Raw genomic sequence first — 23,358 nt, 5'->3', positions numbered from 1 at the left:
CCAAAGAATACAAGTGAGTTTTGAGGAGGGTTTTGGAGATGGGCAGCGAGGAGGCTTGCCGAATGTTCAGCGGGAGGTCATTCCAGAGAGAGGGACCGGCAACGGAAAAGGCTCCATCCCCTCTGAGCCTCAGTTTAGTTCTTGGTACTTCTAATAAGGTCTGGTCCACAGACCTGAGGCGCCGGGCAGGTGCGTAGGGGCGGATGAGCTCAGAGAGGCGCGAGGGTGGCGCGAGATTATTCAGAGATTTGAAAACAAATAAGAGGATCTTGAAAAGAACTCTAAAATGAATGGGGAGCCAGTGAAGGGATGCCAGAGTAGGAGTTATGCGCTCCCTCTTACGAGTACCGGTCAAGAGGCGAGCGGCGGCATTCTGGACCAGCTGAAGGCGCTTCATGGAGGACCGGCGGACTCCAAAGTAAAGGGCATTGCGGTCATCGAGCCGGGATGTGACAAAGGCGTGGATTACCGTCTCAAAGTGTTCACGTGAGAGGAGAGGTTTTATTTTGGCCGGCTGTCTAAGGTGAAAGAAGCCGGATTTGACAACGGCACCAATTTGCCCATCGGGTTTGAAATCACTGTCCAGTTTAAGGCCCAAGTTTGAGACTGTTGACTTAAGATAAGGAGACAGGGGGCCCAAGTCTACGGGATGGAATGTACAAGGGCCACTGGGACCAAACAATATCACCTCTGTCTTCTTTTCATTGAATCTCAAGAAATTTTGTGCCATCCAGGTTTTGATTTCTTCCAGACAGGATAGGAGTGGTCTTAATGAGAAGGCGTCTTTCTTGCTCAGTGGGACATAGATCTGGCAGTCATCTGCATAGCAGTGGAAGGGAATACCATGTTTCCTTAAGATGGAACCCAATGGGAGCAGATACAGCGAGAACAGCAGAGGCCCCAGAATTGAGCCCTGTGGAACACCACATGACAGGGGAGCAGTGCGTGACTCAGAGCAGCCAAGGCTGACACAGAAGGTTCTGTCAGCTAAATAGGACCTAAACCACTCAAGAGCACTGCCGCCAATGCCCACCAAGTGCTGCAAACGAGTCAGCAGAATACTGTGATCCACTGTATCAAATGCTGCAGTTAAGTCCAATAAAACTAGACACACGTGGTCTCCAGAGTCATTTGCCAGGAGGATGTCATTAGAAACGCGTAACAGGGCTGACTCCGTGCTATGCATCGTCTTGAAACCTGACTGGAAGACCTCCAAGATGTTATGTTCATCTAAGAAAAATTTCAACTGCATGTGCACCACTTTTTCCAGAATTTTGGAAATGGGCCTGAAACTTGACAGCACATCTGGATCAAGACCAGGTTTCTTGATCAAGGGTTGGACCATAGCATGTTTAAACTGTTGGGGAACTACACCAGAAGAGAGGCTGCTGTTGATGATATCCAAGACTGATGCGCCAACACTCGGGAGAACCTCCTGAAAGAAGTGCGGGGGAAGAGAGTCGCAAGGGGAGCCAGATGGCTTCGTCTGGCGAACTACATCCTCCAAAATGTGGAATGTGGGAGGAAAGCCACGCGGGCACGGGGAGAACACGCAAACCCCTCACGGGGAGGCCGGAGCCGCAATCGATCGCGGTACCTCCGCGATGTGAGGTCGACGCGCTCACCACTGGTATCTTCAATATAAATGGAACCTTGAACTCTTTGTCGTTGCACGAATGATTTTTTGCTTACTTTGTGTACAGCGATGGTTGTTTTCAAAGTGCTCTGGAAATAGAGTTGAGCCGAGTCTCGCGGCAACAGCGTGAAGAGCAAACGGCAGGCTGTGCTCAGTTCAGTTTGGAAAAATGCTTTTGGTTTCTGCTCTTGGTGCTGCTAAGATTCGCGGCCAACCCCGAACTATCACGGAAGATTCGCTTCTCTTGGTGCGTGACGGCCTCGTATCGCGAATGGCTTGAAATCGCGCAACTGGGTCGGGCACTTTGGCTCGCCGCACTCCGGGCCAGGACGCCTTGCGTGTGATTGGCGCAGATGTATGAGCGTGGCCTAAGGAGGGCCGCTTTGCCCGTCACCCCAAAGGTTGACGAGCAGAGCTTTCAAGAAGACTTGAATTCAAAGCTTCGAGTGGACACGAGTTAGCAATTAGAGCGAGTGCTCAACTACCGCACGTCCCCCGGGAGCCGCCGAGGGGAGCTCCCACTCGGCCGTTAATGTTGCGGCTACCCTGACCGAGGTAAATTATTCAATGAATCACTCGTCCCGCGCAGGTAAGTAACTCCCCGGCGGCTTGGTCCTCGGGCCCGAGTTCACGTGACTTACAGCGTATGCGACAGACGCAGCAGTGCGAGCTCGCTGGACTGTGAGCATCGATGGAAATTGTCACTCTCCGATTTCAGCCCGAAATACTTCAAAGTCACGTTGGGGCCCAGACCAATTCAGCGTGATTCAGCTCCTTGCACAGAGTTGGACCCGAGCTCATTGAAGCTCACTTCCACAAACGTCAAGGTGAGTTCTGTTCACCGGGACCATCCGACTGACCCGAGTAGGGCGCAATTGATCTGAAGACTATCAAGAACTAGCATTCCGGAGCAAAACGCGCTGCCGAGTGTCAGAAAGCTCTCTCATCAATCTTTTCCACTCTGCAAGGTAAAGCAAGGCAAGGCAGTTTTATCGGTACAGCACATTTCATACACGAGCCAACTCAATGCGCTTCGCACAAATTGTCGTCTCTCCCGAAGCATTCGGTGATTTATAGACCGTTGCATGGACAGACTTTGCAAAAAACAACAAAAAAAAATGGAGTGGAATCTCAACTACAGCTTTACCGTCTGTTACGATGTTCCGTATTCCACATCTTCAAATGATTTGGGGGATCTTAAGCCATATTGGCGCATTAGATTGAGAGCGTCCGTCCAAGCGCTCACACTATCCGGTGCAGTCGGATTGATTCTAATCCAGGGGTGGGCAAACTTTTGGGCTCGGGGGCCGCATTGACTTTTAAAATTTGACAGAAGGGCCAGGTCAGCACGAGCTATGGTACATTAAAAAAAAAACTGCATTTGTTGACAGTCCATATCAAACATCAACAGAACAAAAGCATGAACGTACGGTATTAATATACTTTTTTAAAATGACGACAGTGTTGTTAATGACCTATTTTAGCCTGTGCATCGCTGCAGATGGGTTGTGGTCAGACCAGTAGAAGTAGAGCGATACAGAGGTACTAGGTGGTCGAAAAGATCCCCCCCCCGTGTTCTGCAACTTCAAGTCAATGCGCCACCTGGCGGTGAGATGCCCGTCATTACAAGTCCAATTGAAATGAATGCAATCATTCACATCGAACCTTAATTGCGGACCGACCTTCGGCGGGCCGGATTAAAAAGACCAACGGGCCGGATTCGGCCCGCGGGCCGTAGTTTATCCACCTGTTTTAATCTATAATTCCCCGTCTGCCTCTTTGTACAAAGGATTGGATTGATTTTTTTTTTTTGGAGTAATCTGTTGCCACGTAGCAGTACAGCCCGAGCTATCGTTACTGCAGCTAAGCATGACATCCTACACATGCTTATTGTGAAAACAAGCATTACCGTGGCAACAAGCATCTCACCAAGAGGGGACAAACAAAGCGGACTGTACCTCGGAAAGCCGCGAGCGTCATCGACCGACGGCGTCAAGGATATCATTTCCCGTACGACCCCCGGCGCCTCCGCAGTCGTCATGGAATGAATTCTTCTCGTCTCTTTCTCGAACAGCTACGCCCTTTTGCTTACCGGGGCATTGTCGTGAAAAAAGAATAGTGCGTTGAATTTACTCCCATTTTCTTTTTCACAAGTGACTGTATGAAATCAAATCATCCGGATCCAGATGCACCATCGAAGTGGATGTACAGTCTACTTTAAAAAAATGGATGCGGATGTTTTGATCTGATGCGGCCACTTGATGTCACGAAATGGAGCGACCTTGAGCAGCGCAACGTTGTAAAGGTTGTAATGGCTTCATTTGCAAATGAATACTGAGCTAAATGAGAGGGCTCAATTTCATTTGCAACAGAGGTCTCCGACCACCGGTCCGCTAGACCGGTACCGTCTTCGGAGGACTCGTCCGTCTTCTGGATAGCGTGAGTGCCACCAGCCGAATGAATTTTCTTGAGTGAAGGTCGTTTCCTTGCAGACTTGCGGTTTGCATCTTGTTGACATGACAAGTTTTCAAGCAAAACGTAGAGGCCCGAATAGGCCCGACCACTTTTCGATCTAGTTCAAGAATGTGCTTGGCAGAAGTTTGTTGTCTCAACCCCCCTCCCCCGCTGATTTTGCAAACGATAATAATCCTGCAAATTGCCTCTGCGGGGTTCGAAGAGCATCAGGTGTAGATGCGATTTGAAGACGAGTGCTAATTTATCCGCTCTTATGTGTGGATTTGTCGCCGCCGTGGGTGGCGAATGTCGCCGCGTAAAGAGAAGACCGCCACAGACAAACAGGAAGAATTAATTGCATGTCAAAAATGTCAGTAGCCGTATGATCCTCTTTTTATCGGTTTGAATTCTGGAGCCGACGTGTTGCCGTCATCACGTCACTTTGTGAAGGATTTGTGAACCCAAAACTCTGCCATGTAACAGTAAATGATTGTAAACTTGAGGATGCTTTGTAAAAAAAATAATAATAATAATAATAATACCGGGTAATCAAAACATTCCGTTTCAAATACTAGCATCGGTACAGCCAGGCGGGAACAAACGCAGTCCGACCAGTACGCCAAAGATGAAATCGACTCGACCTTTCCTGACAGATCTCCAAATCGTGTGAAAGATTTTGCAAAAAATAGGAAAGAGGGGGCTTGTTGTGAACATCTTACGTAATTGTCACATCACGGTGCCACTCCACAGATGGTCCGGGAGAGGTGGGCAGTAACAACGGCACATCTCTTTTCCACACAGGAGCGCTGAGAGCTCTTAACGCTCTCAGCAAGCCCACACTCCGACGGGAGGCTGAGCTACTTGACGAGCAGTAGCGAGGCCACCATACTGGACCATCATTAAAAATGGATGCCGACGGCTACGAGAACATCGGTAGGAAGCTCCCGTAACGCGCGCGGCCTGAAAGTCAGATCCTCGTCAGTGGATACGGCGGTCGCGGCCGCCATATCGATCATCAAACACACACAGGAGCAGACGGGGCTTCTCAAGCTTTTTACGGCAACCGCCCCCCCGCCCCCCCAAAAATTCCGAGCTCTCCAAACACCACCGTCAGGACACACGAAAGCGCGGTAGGCATCGGTGTTCGTCAAAAATGAGGAAGAGGTGTCAGCTTTTAAAAGTGGATTTCATATTATTGTGAGCAGGTGTAAAAGTTGGCACTTGAATGCGAAAAGAAGAAAATGTACTTCAATTACTCGGAAATAGAATACCCTGCTAAGAAACAATCCAAACGTTGACAGGTTTGGTGTTAGCGTTAGGGTTTAGTCCAAAATTGATCATGTAACTAAAATCAACCGATTCTTGTTTTAGCAATTGCAATTTAAACAATTTGCGGCTTGACGACCTTTGCACTCTGCCGTACATTGAGAAAAGTGTCATCATTTTTTTTTTAAAAAAAGGCAACGTACAAGCTAACAACGAAAATAGTCGTTTTTTTAATTTGCGATTGAAGGTTCCTGCCTCATCATGCTGCCGCCTCAGGCACACCAGACGCTGGGATGTGACCTTTCTCTCTTTTTATCGCTGCAACAAAGTATGGCGGGAGGGAGCTAGGTGAAGTCACGGGGCTTTTCGGGCTCAAAAATAACCTGTGACCTCCCCGGTAGCTCTGCCGGAACTAAACATCATAAGATATCCTTTATTTGTCCCACACTGGGGAAATTGACAGCCTCCAGCAGCAAGAATGTGGGTAGAAAGAAGAAAGAAGAAAAAACAAACAAACACCGTTCAATTAAGTGCAATATAAATACAAAAATGGATAAATCGCGGTGCTATTTACAATTGTTTTTCACACATTATTATTGTTATTATTTTTATTCAGCACATCATCCATAACAAAACAAAATATACAACATAGGTGATCGTATATTAGCTATTTCCAAAAAAAGGGGGAAAAACGCACACACGGTGGTTGGTATTTACGTGATGCCGCCGAACGCATCACACGCAGCAGAACGGCCGCGCAACGTACAATAATGGCGGCTGCGACGAACTGCGGACGGACGCGCGCCAGCCATGAAAAACGATATACAGTACAACCAAAAGGAAACAAACATTACCTGCGACGCGGTATGGCGGGAGGGATAGGTGAAGTCACGGGGCTTTTCGGTCTCAAAAATAACTGCGGAAAAAAAAAAAAGCACCGGTTAACTCAATGGATAAAAACTTTCATTCGACAAAACTTAAATTAAATAACGACACGAAAAGCAATGTGGACTCGGAACAAATCGGGGAACTAATTAAACACGCGGCACCGTAGAAAAAGGAAAAACAAAGTGAAATATTGTAATTAAACTGGAAATGAAAGGTGACTTCCCTGGTAGCTCTGCCTGAACTACAGCGGGAAGCTGGTGCCATACTGTGCGCTGTTGCGTCACTTCCGTCATCATTGAATAAAAGCAATAGATCACTCCGTTACACAAGTATGAAGAACAGCGTTGGTAAAACGTTGCTTTTGCTTTGGACGCTTTTATTTCATTGGGCACGAGTAGTTAATCTGTTCACGCGACGCGTCCGGGCGACTGCCGACGTGCTTGATAGCGAGAACGAACTTTAGAAACATCACGTGTTCGTGTATCGTTCTTGTGCGTTGGAAGTGTATTTCAAGATAGGACGTTATTTTTTTATTTTACAAGTTATTCCTGTAAGCGTAGCCCTCGTTGACAGAAAACATCATTGTTTTTGTACCGCGGTTGGAATATTCCTGTCCGAGTACATTTTGTACTATAGAAGATAAAAGAGTCTCGCTTGAGCTGCTGGAGAAGAAGCAAGCGTGTCCCCGAGTGGTCATTGATATCTCCCTCATCCAGGCTGTCACGTGAACAGCTTGGCACGTGCATCGTGCGGTCTCTGACCAACCGACGTGGCGATGTTCTAATTGTGACCGATCGAACTGTCTCGCGTGGCCACTTGCCCGGAAGGAATGCGCGACAGAACGTCAATCGCATTCCGTTCCAACAATCTTGAATAGTGTGGCATCCCCCCCCCGCCTGCGTGGCTATCTGAGAAGATTCATCTGATCAGATGGTGACGGACAAACGACCGTATTTCTCACTGAGGCCGTTGTTCTAAATGCTACGTTTCGCGTAGAATTCAGCGGGGTCTCTTTGATGCCCCGCGGCAGGAAGAATCATGTGCGTTCGTCTCTATTTGGAATAACGTTGCATCACCTTGCACGTGAAGCTCTAACCAAAGGGCATAATAACGAAATGGCGTGCTTACTAATGCGAATAATTTGCACGTTTGAACTTGCCCCGACCCCGCGCATGGAAGTGAGCGGGCACAGATGCTAAAAGCAACATAGCCTCATGCAATTCTCCTCTGAATTTGTTGAAGCCCGAGCGATAATGCGAGCTTGTTTGCGCTTTCTCTACAAATACCCGAGAGGGAAATCTTTCCTTTTCAGCTCCCAAGATAGGACAAAACAAGACAATGATCCTCCAGCTTTGGGCACGGGGATCATCGATCGGATATTTGCCAAGCGCCGCGACGTATATTTCTTCCGCGTTCATTTGGCTGGAGGAATCTTTCGATCCTTTTTTTCTTCTTAAACCTTCGAGTCCCATCATTCCCACGTGTTTCATCCAGATCATCTTGGAATGAGCTTCCAAAATGGTCTTACTTATGACGTTAAGGTTCGCGCAGCACGTCGCTCGCCTCTGGCCACGTCGTCCCGATGCAGTGGACTCGATTTAACCGCATTCGTGCCTTTCCCTTCTCAATACTCCTCGAGGTAACATCTTCATCGAAGGACATCGGCGATGACTTGAATGTTACGCGCGGCTGCGGACGCAGAGGAGCAGACTTGTCTCGTCACCCTCGGATGACCCGGGGAGTCAAGAGCCATGAATGTTTTGTGGGAGGTCCTCGCCATTTCAAATACCGAATAGCTCTTGAGCACCCGCTAAAGTCATTTTGTTTTGATGAACTCAAATATTAGCTGCGACAGGTTAAAAACCTTTTCAATCGGCGTTCAGTTTTCAATTGCATTTATTGTTGCAGCCCTGCAAGGAATCATTAAAGGCCAACTTTGGAGGCTCCGCTCTGTATTACTTGGAAGCGATCGGCTTCATGCCCCTCCGTTGCAAATTTCGTAGTCCGCTTACGTTGGCGAACGAAAGCGGCAGTGGCTCTCTGATGAAAAACACATACGGCATAGAAGAGGAAACCTGTACGGAGAATAAAATGGACATCAAAGGCCGTACCGTATCGCATAGGTGTCAAAGTCGGGTCCCGGAGGGCCGCCGTCCCGCACGTTTTCCGAGTGTCCCTGTTGCGACGCATCTGATTCAAATGAACGGGTTCAATGTCAGGCTCGCGCAGAGCTTGCTGATGATCTGCTGATTTGAATCAGGTGTGTCGCACACAGGGAGACTTGGAAAACGTGCGCGACGGCGGCCCTCCGGGACCCGACTTTGACACCTATGCCGTATCGGATGTTATGGCCAACCCTGCTCAGAGAAAGGTTTTGAGCTCGCTCCGAGAGTGGAAAAAGTCAGCTATGTGGACTCTCTACCGCAGTGGTGGGCAAACTACGGCCCGCGGGCCCGTTGGTCTTTTTAATCCGGCCCGCAATTAAGGTTCGATGTGAATGATTGCATTCATTTCAATTGGACTTGTAATGACAGGCATTTCACCGCCAGGTGGCGCATTGACTTGAAGTTGCAGAACACGGGAGGGGGGGCGATCTTTTCGACCACCTAGGACCTCTGTATCGCTCTACTTCTACTGGTCTGACCACAACCCATCTGCAGCGATGCACAGGCTAAAATAGGTCATCAACAACACTGTCGTCATTTTAAAAAAGTATATTAATACCGTACTTTCATGCTTTTGTTCTGTTGATGTTTGATATGGACTGTCAACAAATGCGGTTTGTTTTTAATGTACCATAGCTCGTGCTGACCTGGCCCTTCTGTCAAATTTTAAAAGTCAACGCGGCCCCCGAGTCAAAAAGTTTGCCCACCCCTGCTCTACCGCCAAGTGGACCCGTTTTGACCTTTACATGGGGTTCGGTTTTTCTTGCTGTTGAAAGCTCCACGTTATCTTGCCTGAATGGGAAGAAAAATGTTTATTTCCCTCTGGTTTTCTTCCTGTGAGAGTGTGTGGATAGCGCTGGGACTCTGCGCCAATGCAGGGGGAGGTGTTTGTTCGGTTTACAGTATTTGAGAGGATGACAGAGGAGTTGCCAAATCGGCCTGTTTCATCTGCTTTTTGAATTGAAAACGTAGCGTAACTTGCTTCAGCTCAATCGTCAGGGCCAAGATCATGACAAAGGGGAGAAAACGTCGGCCTTTTTTACATTTTTATTTATCCTCCTCCCGGGTACGAGCCGAGAAAGTATGTGACGCAATACTGACCTCTAGCGGTCACGCTAATACCACACGTCATTCATAAATCTCAAAGGCACGTGGTCATCAGGAATAACATCACACTTCGTTTTTGGAACCACGCGCTACACAGCATCGCTTCACTTCATCCAAGCCGACAGAACAATCATTGGACTGCAAACGGATGAAAAGTAAATGTGCGGATGTCATATCCAGACATACGGAAAGATATTCGATCTCCCCGATATGCAGCCGAATGTCCGTGTGGGCTACCGGCGCACTCTGCCCTCACTAGCGAGACGATCGAGCGCACCGGCAGAATGAATAGACCACGCAAGTACAGCGATTGCCTTCCAGACCGAGCCGGCCGCAACGCCGAGTACACCTGCACGGAGCTCGCAATAATTCAGCCCGCTCTCAATAATTGATGTTTGGGTGCCGTATTTGTGGTTGCCGTTGGCACTCGTGAGGCCTTTTCCTATTTTGCGATCTAATGGAGCCGAATACACAAACATCTCAAAAGACCTCTCCGCGTTCTAATTATCGGTGGTGCTATTGATCTATTAGTAGCAATGGTACACTGCCATGAGTGCCAGTTCTGAATTTTGGATCTGCCCATATCGTACCGGATCTTGCGATAGACCGTCCAAGTGTATCTAATGTCGCGGGCTAGTCAGAACTCCGAATTCTACAGCCACAACAAAATATAATCGTGGCTATACAATGTGTAAAGTGGCTTTTGCGTCACAGAGGCTAGCCCTGTATGACACGCCGTGCCGCGCTGCGGTTCGGTCTTGAGGAAACGGCATCGCATTAATGCTAACCTCCGAACACAAGCGCTAATTGGCTAGCCGCCGTGTGAAACGATGCAAAAGTATCCGGGGGGGAAAAAAAGGGATTTGGAGGTCACAAAGCGGCAATCGCACGTGCATTTTTCCCGGTAGGTCGCAGTGTGCTAGAAAAGCTTTTTTTTTCCTTTTTTCTTTTTTAACTGTACCACAAAGACTGCTGGGAACACACACGATGGGACCGTTGCCCGGATGGAGTATTGGTGCAGGAGCTGCTTTTGAGTGAAGCGCACTCGAACGGAGCGTTTGACCCGTCGTGTTAAGAAGCGACACCGATTTGAAGGTCACGGATCAGGAGGAGGTTGAGCCCGAGCGACTTTGGGCGTCCGTGGAGTCGCGCTCGTCAGCAGACTCGGTGAGCGCCGGGTACGGCCTGGGCTGGTCCAGGTTGACGTACGCGACATTCAGACTGATGTAGTGTTCTCCCTCGAGGCCGGACAGGATGGCGGTAACGGCCGACGCCAACGTAGCAAAGTTAGGCCTCGGTTCCGGATCGGGGTCCCAACACTCAAGCATGATGCTGTACCTGCAATCACAGAAAACACACGCGCAGCGAGGATGGAATGGCAATTCTGAAGCTCTCGCAACAAACCCCCTAATTCGGCCCACTTCTTTGACAACTTCGATGGCGTGATCCTGTCCCGTTTCAAATTTTTTTTTTTTCTTCAAAGTCCGGCGGGAGTGGAGGGCGTTCCCTCCGCAAGCGCACCCGCTGCCTTTAAAAGCTGAGCCGCGCCGACAACCGGCCGTCGGATTGTTCGGCCTTGCTCGCCACTCTCGTTTCCAAGTAGTGCCTGTATATGCTCGGCGTACATTGAAATTTCCTTGTAAGTCGTCCTCGGTTCGTAGTTTCGCGCGCTGGATTTTCTCGTCCTTTGAGCGACGAGCGATTTATGCTAATCTTTATTCTTGCCGTTTGCAAACATTTGTGGTTTGTCTCGTTTTTGTCCCGGTTCTTTGTCACCGGCGTCATTTGTCGTACTTTGTCTTGTCCTTATCTTATCCTCGTCTGCGTTTGCGGGATCCGATCGTGTTGCGGACTCTTCCGGAACTGCGCAATTAGCTGTCAGTCATAAATTAGCCGTGTAACAATCAGCTTTGGGCCAAGCGAGTCAATTAAGACGAGGTGGTCATCATTTCAGTAGTCACACTTTTTGTGCCCTGGTGAGTTTTTTCTGCTCAATGAAGGGAAGCGCACACTGCCTGAAACCATGAAGAATGAATGGCTCATCTATTCCAATCGGTCGCAGACGAAGGGATTTGTCATTACAGTTTTTTCGAAAGAAAACATGTTTCATGGTAATATTCTCCCGTCTGCGTGTGCGTGTTGTTTCTCGTGTACATATTAACTACAAAGCTCATACGGCGCGTTGCTTAACGTGGCGAAATACCAAGCGGGGGACAATTTCCAGATTTGCCGCTACCGAGTCCCCATAATGTAGATCTCGCCGCGTGTTCTCCATCTGGTGGGTACGACTGAAGAATAATTGGTATTCCCGGATAAAATCAGCATTCCGACTGAGGCCGTTGTCGGCCAAGTTAAAAGAAGCCGAGAGCCGCGACAAAACTATTCCACAAAGCAATATGCGGGGAGGGGGGTTTCTTTTTTTTTTGGGAGGATAAGCGGTTTGGATAATGCACGCATGGATGGATCTCGTAACACTTACAAAGGGTCAGGACAATACTGAGGCTGGGGAAGCCTCCTGCCCTTCAATAAGTAGTGCGTGATGTCGTAAGGGTCCACTTGCGGGTACGGGCTCGCTCCTCTGGTCAGCATCTCCCACATCAGCACGCCAAAGGACCACTGCGCTCAAGTGGGACAAAATATCAATGCCCGCCACACGACGCGTGACATCATCTCTCGCGCGTCGACGACGTGTTTGACTCTCTCGGCTTCCGCGGTTCATAATGACCTCTTGCGATGTCTCGCCATCGGATTTGATGGTTTCGGATCCCGATTGGGTTTTCGCTCCTTTGCTTACCACATCGGATTTAGAAGTGAACTTCTGCGTGCGTAGGCTCTCGATAGCCATCCATTTGACGGGCAGTTTAGCTTTTCTGCGGTCTTGAATACTGTAGTACTCCTTGTCGAAAACATCTCTGGCCATGCCAAAGTCTGCCACCTTGACGGTGTAAGACTCATCCAGCCTAAGACGGAAAAAACCAAAAGAGGAGGTCGTCGGAGTAGGTCCGCGGAAGATTTTGCCGCAAGTCTCTGTGACCCACATGCAGTTGCGTGCGGCGAGATCTCGGTGGACAAACTTCTTCTGAGCCAAATATTCCATCCCCTTGGCAACCTGCAGTCCGAAGCCAATGAGGTCCTTCACGGTGGGGTTCTAAACGAAAAGGCACGACGGTCACGCCGAAGGAAAACGCCCGAAAGGGTTACCTGGCGCTTTCCGCACGCGGATCCGACAAAGAATACCCGCGGTCGGAGCTCACCCTCTTCTCGCAGCGGATGAAGTGGCGCAGGTCGCCGTGTTTCATATAAGGCAGGACCACCAGGGGGAGGCCTTCTCGCGGCAGGAGGATGCCCAGCAGAGACAGCACATTGATGTGATGGAAGCCCTTCATGATGATCCCTTCCTTCAAAAACTGCTCCACCTCCTCGACGTCTGTTATTCCTAAAGACACGCGGTGTTTCTCAAAAGGGTCCGCGGCCACTCGCCGAAAGCAAACGACGCCGAGTTGACTCACTGTTCAAAGACTTGACAGCGCAGTGTATTTCTCTATGGCTCTGGTCCGTGAAGTAGCCATGATAGACGGTTCCAAAATGACCTGTCGAGATAAACAGAAAAAGGCCCAGTGACCAAGAAAGCCACCCCCCCCCCAAAAAAAAAAAAAAAATATATATATATATATATACAGTATATACCAGGGGTGGGCAAACTTTTTGGCTCAGGGGCCGCGTTGACTTTTAAAATTTGACAGAAGGGCCAGGTCAGCACGAGCTATGGTACATTAAAAACAAACCGCATTTGTTGACAGTCCATATCAAACATCAACAGAACAAAAGCATGAACGTACTGTATTAATATACTTTTTTTAAATGACAAAAGTGTTGTTGATGACCTATTTTAGCCTGTGCATCGCTGCAGATGGGTTGTGGTCAGACCAGTAGAAGTAGAGCGATACAGAGGTACTAGGTGGTCGAAAAGATCCCCCCCCCCCCCCCCACCCGTGTTCTGCAACTTCAAGTCAATGCGCCACCTGGCGGTGAAATGCCTGTCATTACAAGTCCAATTGAAATGAATGCAATCATTCACATCGAACCTTAATTGCGGACCGACCTTCGGCGGGCCGGATTAAAAAGACCAACGGGCCGGATTCGGCCCGCGGGCCGTAGTTTGCCCACCCCGCTGGTATATACTGTATATATACATCCACGACTGGAGTTATTTCTTACCCTTGCCAATGATTCGATGGTGTTGCACAAGGAGCATTTCGGCAGGAATCAGGACATCCTTAACCTCCTCCAATAGCTGCGGCCTAAAACTGGAAATGGAAATTGTCTCCGCGGCCATGAGAGGAGTGAGAGTAACGTCGATGCTGCCCGCAGCGTAGGACGGGCTGGGGAAGGCCACGGGCCCGGCAACGGGAGTCGGCGGATTCAGGGATACCACTAAGAAAAGGCCGTTTCAGAAAAGTCGGCTGTCGCAATGTCGGCGCGGGGGGGGGGGGGGGGGGGGGGGTCACAAGGTCACCTCTCCTGTAGTCGCCCGCCGGTGACAAGTCGACATCATTCGTCCCGGAACGGCTCGCGCCGCGGGCCAAGCGGATCTCCGCCATGGCGGCTGAAAAATATTTGCCGTTCTTTTAATCATCGACCGGTCATAACGCGCGCAGACGAGCGTAGACAATGAAACACCGAGGATGTTGCGCTTGAAAGACTCGCGCCGTTCAACGACGCGCCGAGCCGGACGCGGGTCCGGTCAAGGTGCGCGCGGCCCGCCTACCTTTCTTTTTCTTCCTCAAGTGCTTCATGACGGCGAAGGCCAGCGCCGCCCCGGCCACCAGAGCTGCCAGGATCCCCAGCACGATGCCCACCATGTAGTGGTTGCTGACCCTTATGACCGTGCCCACGTTGTGGACCTGCCCGTTAATGGAGATCTGCAAAGCCGTCGCGCGGTCCGTCATGCGACGAGCAAAAACGGCACCTATGAGCAGCCTTGCCAGCAAAAAGCAGGGCCGAGCCACTTTTCACCGGAAGGGAAACAAACGCAAATAGGAGCCATCTGCCGTTGTGCAGCCGGTCGCACGTCAGCTTTCAGGAGCCAATGGCAATTGTTTTCTTCGGCAAATCGGATGAATAGTTTGACCATCCAAAGTCGACGAAAGCTCCGTGAATGAGAGACGGCCTGGCAACAGCTCACTCATTAACGTGTTTTCTTTCAGTTGTTCATTCCGCAAAATGGATCATCGTGTTATTGCAGCTTGGGGCCCTTTTTAAAATTGTTTGGCCACTTCCTGAAAACTGACAGTCTGCGTGCGCTTTCTTTGTTTTTGCGCGGACATTTCGGTATCTCGGGGTTAAGCGTGTTGAGCCGAGTTCGGTGTTTCACGCGAGAATGATAATCGGCGCATCATTATACCGGAGACCAATTCCTTGTGTGTTCTACATACTTGGCCAATAAAGATGATTCTGATTCTGATTCTGATTCTGATTCGAAACGTTTGGGCTCGCGGTCATAAGCGGGGCGCAGGGTCCTCGCGCATTTTAGGAAAAGGGCACGCGAGCCGCCATGGCGGAAGGCCGCCGGCCGACTCACCTTCACGGGCAGTCCCTCGCGAGGCACGGTTACATTTTTGGGTATCCGGCAGGTGATCTCGTTATCCAGGACTTTGGCGTCGCAATCGACCCCCGCCACCGTCATCACGATGGTCATGCAGGAGCTGACCAGGTTTAACTTCTGATGCTGCGAGCGGGGGGAGGAAAATCAAAACCCGATCGCGGCAAAAAGCGCTCGGCCGTCCGTCCTTACGTGGAGCGAAACTTCGTCGAAGCCCGGGTACAGATGCAGCTCGCGTCCCTCCGTCTCAAAGGGTATCGGCTCGCCGTAAGGGTGGTAGGAAAACTCTTTGTTCCAGAGCCCCTTGGCTCCGTCCATGTCGAAGGAAAGCTCTCCTTCCTCCGTCTCATCCCTCGGAAAGACGGGAGCGACGCACACCATCCTTGCGGACGAGGCCTTGCCGCTGCACTCCTGGGCGCAAATCAGATGGGAAAAGAGCAAGCTCGGACGGCGGATAAACGCACCGGGCGACGCGAGCCGCGGCCGAACGGGGTGCGCGGAAACAAAAACGGTGCTTAGACGGTCGATTTAGCAAAGGGCCGAATCGGACGTTTTCGCGTGAAGCGTCGGTGCAAAAAGGCGGAAGGACTAAGCACGGCTTTTATTTCGAGGCGCTTTCGTTCGGGAATCGCTCCTCAACCGTGGTACCCTGGTCACGGGCTTCAGGTGGCTCTCGTTGGGTTTAAAGCGGATGATGGTACGATAAACGGAATCCAGGTTCTCTCCTTCAATCAAAAGATTCGAGCCCCTAGAGTTCACACGCAGAGGTTGTTAGATTTCAGTCGGGCGGAGCGGCCGTTCCCCGGCGCTCCGCGCGGCCCCGGACGGCGGACGCTTGCTCCTTTGCCCTTTTACGGGCCCACCTGTCAAAGCTGCAGTCGGGCAGGACGGCGGTGATTCGGGGATTTTCTTTGTAGTAGAAAACCTTTGTGGTGACCACGGGAGACTTGTCGATGAAGACACCGAGAGGTACGTCCCTGGCCTCCGAGATGGGCTGCGACAGACAGATGATGGAGGACGTGTTGCCTTTCGGCTTCGTGACTCTGCAAAGAGGGACGCCAGGGCGGCTCAAACTCAAATGCAAGTCCAAACATTTGCCGTCATGTCGTAAAGGGCGAGGCGCTCTCAAACGCCTCGTTCAATGATTATTATTTCTAGCGTCGGACGACGGACACGCCGGACTTAAAAGCTCAAGAAATAAAAACGCGTCGCTCTCCGAAAGGCATCGACACGCGAATCGCGACGCGTCCGCCGAGGAGGGTGTGTCGCAAAGTGATGCGGAAACGCGATGAAATTGTGGCGGAAGCGGCACGACGAAGCGCCGGCGAGAGCGACAAGGAGCGCGCGCGCGCGCGGAGTCGCGTGGCGGCGGCGTTGTACGTGTTTTAAATCCCACCTTTTGATGGGACAGGGCAAGTCATTGAGCGTGACTCTCCTCGTCCTTCCGGCATCCAAGTGAGCTCCGGTCACGGTGATCAACGTGCCCCCGACGCGAGGCCCGTAGTTGGGCTGGATCTCCGTGATGTCGGGTATCTGCGTCAGGACACGAAATATTCCAAAAGCCTACGATGACTCGGACGAAGGTGTCGAGCTCACCAGAAATGTAAAGCCCGGCATTTCTGCCTTGCCGTCAATGGCGTAGCGTCCCTCCACCTTCGCGCCTCCTTCGCCCTCGCGCACTTCCACCGTAACGTTGACTGCTTTCGACAGGTCGGTGGCCCTGGAGCGAATCTTACACACCAAGCTAGAAAAAACAAAACAAAAAAACAAACGCACCAAGATATTTGCGTCGGCATGCCCTATGAGAGAATTGACACGGTTCATGTGGTCCACCTATTCTTCTCTTAAAGATAAGAAAAAAAAGAAACACACGCTCGGCTGCGTGTATTCAAAACGCATTTCTGTAGCGCAGCAATGCTACATGAGGAAAGCCTTTCTTGAAAATGGGGCCATTCGCTTTACAATCAATTCATGTAAATTGGAGCGCGGCGTCGTCTTCCCCACTAAGCAGCGCTTGTCTAATGCGGCAGGCGAGGCACGATTGGAGTAAATGTTAGTCGGACAAAACATTTCTCGGGCTCTATGATCATGAGCGGTGAAACCGTCTGCAGGAGACCAAAAAACTGAAAAGTATTTTTCTGGGGATTGAATGAGGAGACTTTTTAGGGTTTCATTGTTCGACCCCCCCTCCCCAAAGCATTTCTACGGGCCGCAATTCTACGCGCGTTTGGGCTATTCGTCGGTTCGGCTGCTCTGGGCATGTGCAGCGGGAGTAAGAGAAGAGAAGATAACCTTTATTTGTCCCACACCGGAGTTGTTTGAACATAATCGCGCTTCCTCATTGTAATGTTCAATATCAATCCGAAATAATCCCGATGACTGGCGCGGACCAAAATATGGCGCGTACGGCCCATGAATCGGGAGGTTTCCCCGCAATGTGTCAGACACGGATATGTACTTGCGATGTTCGACAGATCGGCAACTTGAAGCTCACGTCGTTCACTCACTGTGTGTTGTTACTCTTGAGAGGGAGCACAATGCATGATGTCTGTCCCAGTCTAACCTGGTGGGTTCTGGAGGTGATAGCGGGCCTGAGGGGCGACTGGAACTCCCGCCCGCACACCGTTAACTCTGTTTGACCGTCGGGGGGAGCGGTCCGTGGAAAGAACTGCAGAATTTATAGCGCGACTTGGAAATGCGACCTGCGTCGACTTTGCCCGGGAGTCGAGAAGGAGACTAACCCCGGAGATCCGCGGGGGGCAGGACTCGTTCCTCCAGCGGCCGGAGCACTCGCTCTCCCACGAACACACCCCCGAGCACCAGCCGCAGCCCGTGAACTTGGGGGCCGTCAGGCACGCGGCGCAAGTCAGAAAGTGCCGACAGCCCGGCCCTCTCTGGGGGACCTGAAACATCTGGGAGAGAGAGGAACCGCTCAAGCTCATTCATTCAATCGGTGAAGAAGGGTCTCGTGGCGCCAGACAACGTTCATTTCAAGTGTCGATGCGTTGCCCCTTTTGGATTTAAAAAAAAAACCAAAACAAAACACTGTGACGGTACGAATCGTAATTACCGTATCGGCCCCAATATAAGACGGTGTTTTTTGCATGGAAATAAGTGGGGGTCGTCTTATATTCGGGGTCTAGACGTTAGACCCATTCGCGCCGCTAGATGGCGCCAGATATCATCGACTTGACTCCCCGGGCCAAAGCGAACCCCTGCCACACGAAAAAGAAAAAGAAAAAGAAAAAATAGCCCTAAGAAAGAAAAGAGAAGAAAAGAATAGAAGAGAAGATAGCGACAGTCTGGAGAAAAGCGGGTCAAAGATCGGCCAGGTGAACCGGCAGCTGAGGAGAAGTTTCTCTCAAATATATTGTTATAATCATTTGTTTCAGATGTACTGTGGTACAATTTGCTGTTCAAAAAGTCTTGAGTCTTGAAAAAGAGGGGGGGTCGTCTTATAATCGGGGCCGTCGTCTTATATTCCGGCCAATACGGTCGATGCTGGATTTCAGTCATCAGCCGTCGTGTCCAACGTTTGTGACGCGATTGACGCCTTGCGCAAGCCAATGAGAGTTGAACAAAAATGGAAAACGTCTCAAACTATTTCAAACGCCGGAGGTCACACCGGGCAAAACACAATGAAGCCAGGCTTTACTCCCTTATCGTCACTCGCGCGAGATCGCCCCGCCCCGAAAGCCGGTCGGTCACGCTCCCCGCACGTTAATGATGCAACGTATCGCCGGCGCGGTCGGCCGAAAGAATTCTCGTGACGGCCTCTTGTTTTGTTTGGGTTTTTTTTTTTAACCTTGTCTCCAACCACAAACAGGAGATACTCGGATGAGTAGACGGCAGCGATGGATGAGATCCTTTGGTTGTCCGCCAAAGAGTAATTAGCAAAGACGATCGGACTGGATCTCGTCAGCACCAACTGGAAGCGCGACCGCAATGGAAGGAGAGGACAACACAGAATCAAGTCAATGCGATGGCGGCGGCGGCATATTAAAAAGAGCCGATGTACGGCGGCCTACCTGCAGCAGCCGACCCGTGGACGTACCGATGTGGGCCACGGTCTTGTTGTCGATGGTGGTCACCAACAGGGAGGTGAGAAGGACGTTTGTCATCCGGCGGTTGAAGAGGTCCACTCTGTAGTAGGGCTGGGAAACCATGGTCGGATGGTCTCTGCATGTGGCGTTGTTCTCCATGCTCTGGTCAAAAGACGGCGGCGGCACGAGGGACTAAGTACACGAACGCGGGATGGGAGGTAACGGAAGGGTGGAGATGGACCGTTCTCGTCTTCCGCTTTGTCAGGCGGCGGGCCCCCGCTAGCCGTCCGCAAAGTGAGCTCGGCCGGACGGCGCGGACTCACCTCGTGGGGGCAGCTTTCGCAGGGCTGGAAGTGGCACAGACCCCTGGAAAGTTGCTCGGGTCCGGATTCGCAGCAGTCGTCCACCCCGTCCGCGATGGCCTCGTTGACGTTGTCCACGGGGAAGGCGCACAGGGCCGAATCGCGCTCCGCGACGCCGTCGTCGTCCGTGACGGCGAAGACCCCGTAGAGGATATCGTCCTCCTCCTCGGCGCCCAACTCTTCGGCCAGCTCCCTGCCGGCTTTGCCGAAATGCGCCGCCTGAACGACGTTGTACACCACGTCCTTGTAGGGCTCATTGAGCGCGTTCCTCCGCCGCCGTTTGGGCTCGAAACGGCACTCCAGGACCACCTCCCGATATCGCTTCATCTCCCACTCGTTGCGCGGGAGACGGCCGAGTCGCGTTTGGAAGGGGGACGATTGCTGGTCCGGGCTCTCTCTCTGGACCGCCACGAAGTACACAAACTCCCGCGTGAAAAAGCTGTAGACGTAGTCGATGCGGAAAGTCCCCCTCAGCCCGGGAAGGACGGTCAGGCCGCGCACGTCGCGGTAGAAGCCGTCTTCCGTCGCCAGCGGTCGCCGCACGGATACGGACTTCCTCCCGTAGCGCCGAGTCACGCTTTCGTTCACCGTCGCGGCCACGAAGAAGTAGACCGTCTGGCCCTCCTCCACCAGGGCGACTTTGGTACCGAGCGGGCTGGCGACGCAGTCGGGGCAGTAGGCGGCGGAGTTCGAGCCGGCTCGAAACAAGCACTTGGAAACGGACGGGGGCCGCCCGTCGCCGCGCAGTTGGTGGAAATAGCAAACGCCGTGCTGGGAACTGCCGCAGGAATACAAATACATGAAGAGGGTGTCCAACAGCAACACCTGATTGTCGGTGTCCTCCGGGAAGTCGGGGTCCCCGTCCATCCGACACAGGTCGCAAAGCCGACACTGCGGACTCCCCGCCGGCCCGGTGCGAAGTCCCCACGTCTTCCGCAAGCTTCCGTTGACGGCTTCGATGGCGTTTCGCGAGGCCACGTACACCTCCCGGTACAAGGAGTTGTTGACGATGTTCTGGATCGGGCCGCGGGCTTGGAAAAAAGGCGCGGCGTAAACCACCGAGAAGTCGACCGGCTTCGGGACCGGCGAGGGGCAGCCGGCCCAGGCCAAAGCCGAAGCCAGCAGAGTCTGAAGGCAGACGCACGCCCCCCGGCGGCCGCTGCGGCCGGCCATCCCCGCCCGCGACGGATGCACGGGGGCGCTCGGGGTCACCTCCGCCGATCACGTCCGGACAAAAGCATCTTTTTCGCCCCGGCCCGGGATAGCTGAGCAAAGGAAAAGTCAAGATTGAGTCAACGAATGAATGATTGAAATGAAGCATTTCGTAGCGTTCGGGGCGGACGCGCGGCGAGACGATGGCGCGTAACGTTTGCGGGAGGCCGCGCTAAAAACAACCTCCTTCGGGGTTTACTACCCGCAGCGAAGCGTACGAGCTCGGCTCGCTTGTTTTTATTGTGTAAATAGAGTATGAGCTGGCGCGCCTGTGAAGTGAATCCGTTTGCCGTCATCCATCATTCGTCCGCCGCGAGTTACCGCAAGCAAGAGCGTCCACGTAGGCTTTGGCAGAATGTCATTGGCTTGTCCCCCCCCCCCCAAAGCAAAGCTCTCCATCCCGCGCAGACACGACCTTGTCGATCATTAACCGAGTACGCCGGCCTCTCCGCTTGGCATTCAGGTCACAGGGCGTTACGTGCCTCCCGAGGTAAAGGGCGTCTTCGGACCGATGCTCCCAGGAAAGTTGGGATCGAATCGCCTCTCTGTTCGTGTCTGAGCATTTCGGACACTTTCAGCGGCGAGGCAAAGTGGCCGACGCGCAACTTGGTGGTGAAATATTTCGCTTTTGCAAAGGCGCAGAGTTAGGATTCGCTCTTGAATGGTGTTTGACATGAATCATTTTGAAGAGGTCAGAGTGAGGCGCAAGCTAAGTGGCTGAAAGCCAAGCTTAGTCACTTGCAACTGTGCCGATGACTTTCATCATCTGCTTATGAGAAGGACTACAAATGATTTTTCCACAATGTTATTTCGAGACCCGCTTGAAGGTTTGACAAAAGGCTTCATCAGCAATGGTCTCAACATGACGTTGCTCTTCAGATATCATTTGGAAAGCGAACAAAAGGAGCGCTTCTCGGCTTCCTGGCTTGACAAAGCCTTCCCCATCAATCCGTCGCAAGCGATCCGCCGGGATTTGAAGAGGCCGGCGGAACGAGAAAAAAATCACGTCATGATGCCGAACGTGTTGTGGCCCATATGGGTCAAAGCGGAAGGGTGCGGCGTGGGGATACGCCGCACCCTGGCGATTCCCCAGCCCGCCTGCGCCATACCGTGTTCTTCACGGCAAGAAACCTCATATCGACCGTGACCGACAGGCGTCCTTGAATAAAATACCGTATGCTCAATTTGCGGCAGCGATGTGGTGCGGGGTTGCTTTTCGATTCCGAAAGGTCATTATTGGCGCGGACATTTTCGGTCATCGCCCCTGCGCTCTGTTTTTTGTATCCCTTGTCGCGGTGCACGTAAACTAACTCGTTCCAAACCGCCTTCGTGGGACGCATCCTTCCAAAAAAAAAAAAGGGACTCGAAAGAAAACATTGAACGGTGCCCTCGAGGATCCCGAATCGATTTGAACTGGTCGGGATGCGCGTTTTGCTCGTGCTGCTTTCGGGCGTCGTCCTACCTGCACGGATCGTCGGCGCCGTCGCAGCCGGGATCTTGTCCGAAGGTTTTGCCGCGGCCGGCTCGGTCGGGACCTGGCGTGAGAGTGGCGAAGGGGCCGGTTGTCCGAGGGGTGGGGGGGGGGGGGGTGTCGATGCCTCTCGCTCCTCCTCCTCCTCCTCCCCGGATGTCAAGTTGTCAACTGCGCGGGCGGCTCCAATCGGCGGACTCGCTGGTGGCGCGGACGTGAAGCAAATTGGGCGGTTCCACGTCAAACGTGATGTCACCCTTCATTTGCGCCGGTGGCCAAGTCATAGTCAAAGATTGACCGTGGCCGCTTTACCTATCGCACACTCTTGAAAAGAAAAAAAAAAGCATGTTTTCACGTCAATGATATAACTGCAACGTCTGTTTCAATAACTTGCCACGACGGGGGGGAATGCGCACAACTTTCACAAGCACACCGAGGGGATTAAAAACACCGCGCGCACAAATTCGGACAGGATTATCAGGACCTCATCGACAATAGGACGTGCATAAGCAAGACCAAACGGAACATTTCTCAAGTAGCCAATAAGAACTCCGGAAAGTGTTGCTTTCTAAGGTGAGCTCAGGACGCCGCGTACAACTGCAGTCATTCGTCCAACTCGTTGACAACATCAAACACTCGAGCATTGCAAATTGAACATCGCTACGGCGAAGGAATATACCGTATCGATTGCTTCTCGCGATCTGTTGAGTCGTACGAAGCTTACCCGCGAGCCGAATGAGGACGAGCGCGACAGATAAATGGAGGCATGTTTTCGTACAAGTGTCGAACTTCACTGCGTCGTATCGGGTGACCTCGTGAAGCTCCACAAAATAAGAAAAATGGCCGTGGGTAGATGAGGTCAACAAAACGTTTCGGGAGCCTTTACCCAGCATTCATCGCAGTTCAACGCAATCCTAAACACCTTGTCAAATGACGACGACCTCCCCGACTGTGTAAAAACAAACAAAAAGTCTCATTTCGCAAAAAAACGCAGGCCTGTTTGTTAAATGAGCTCCGAGCTCAGCTCTCGTCATCGCATCGTGACGGGCGAACTGTACTGTCGAGTGTTCCTTAACTTGTTTAGGAAACAGAAGCGCATGTTCAATGCAGGCCTGCACAACTCAAAGATGATGGTACCCCCCCCCCCCGCCT

The 23,358-nt window shown here is 51.7% G+C and overlaps 1 protein-coding gene across 1 annotated transcript; it reads right to left on the bottom strand.

Annotated features, from left to right (window-relative positions):
- Positions 1-9,441: 9,441 nt before the first annotated feature.
- On the bottom strand, positions 9,442-23,215 carry mst1rb (macrophage stimulating 1 receptor b). The gene is made up of 22 exons (XM_086117616.1): positions 22,931-23,215; positions 22,198-22,530; positions 19,485-20,788; positions 19,147-19,323; positions 18,924-19,046; positions 17,860-18,030; positions 17,626-17,786; positions 16,715-16,862; positions 16,515-16,651; positions 15,982-16,161; positions 15,767-15,866; positions 15,311-15,529; positions 15,098-15,244; positions 14,285-14,438; positions 14,033-14,122; positions 13,735-13,950; positions 13,026-13,106; positions 12,771-12,952; positions 12,555-12,664; positions 12,311-12,476; positions 11,996-12,132; positions 9,442-10,854 (listed from the first exon to the last, which is right to left on the bottom strand). Exons 3-22 carry the CDS (start codon positions 20,694-20,696, stop codon positions 10,620-10,622), a joined length of 4,146 nt encoding a protein of 1,381 aa, XP_085973742.1. The 5' UTR covers positions 20,697-20,788; positions 22,198-22,530; positions 22,931-23,215; the 3' UTR covers positions 9,442-10,619.
- Positions 23,216-23,358: the final 143 nt, after the last annotated feature.

The sequence above is a fragment of the Hippocampus guttulatus genome, chromosome 8 (genome assembly GCF_054856545.1).
Source record: "Hippocampus guttulatus isolate MCC_2025c chromosome 8, RoL_Hgut_1.0, whole genome shotgun sequence".
Classification (NCBI taxonomy): Eukaryota; Metazoa; Chordata; class Actinopteri; order Syngnathiformes; family Syngnathidae; genus Hippocampus; species Hippocampus guttulatus.
This window is presented reverse-complemented; position numbering and strand designations above follow the sequence as displayed.

Coding starts and splice junctions, on each gene's coding strand:
- mst1rb (XM_086117616.1), bottom strand. CDS start 20,696: ATGGCCGGCCGCAGCGGCCGCCGGGGGGCGTGCGTCTGCCTTCAGACT. Junction 15,245..15,310: donor TCGACGAAGTTTCGCTCCAC/GTAAGGACGGAC, acceptor CCCCGCTCGCAG/CATCAGAAGTTAAACCTGGT. Junction 12,953..13,025: donor CGCTGTCAAGTCTTTGAACA/GTGAGTCAACTC, acceptor GCGTGTCTTTAG/GAATAACAGACGTCGAGGAG.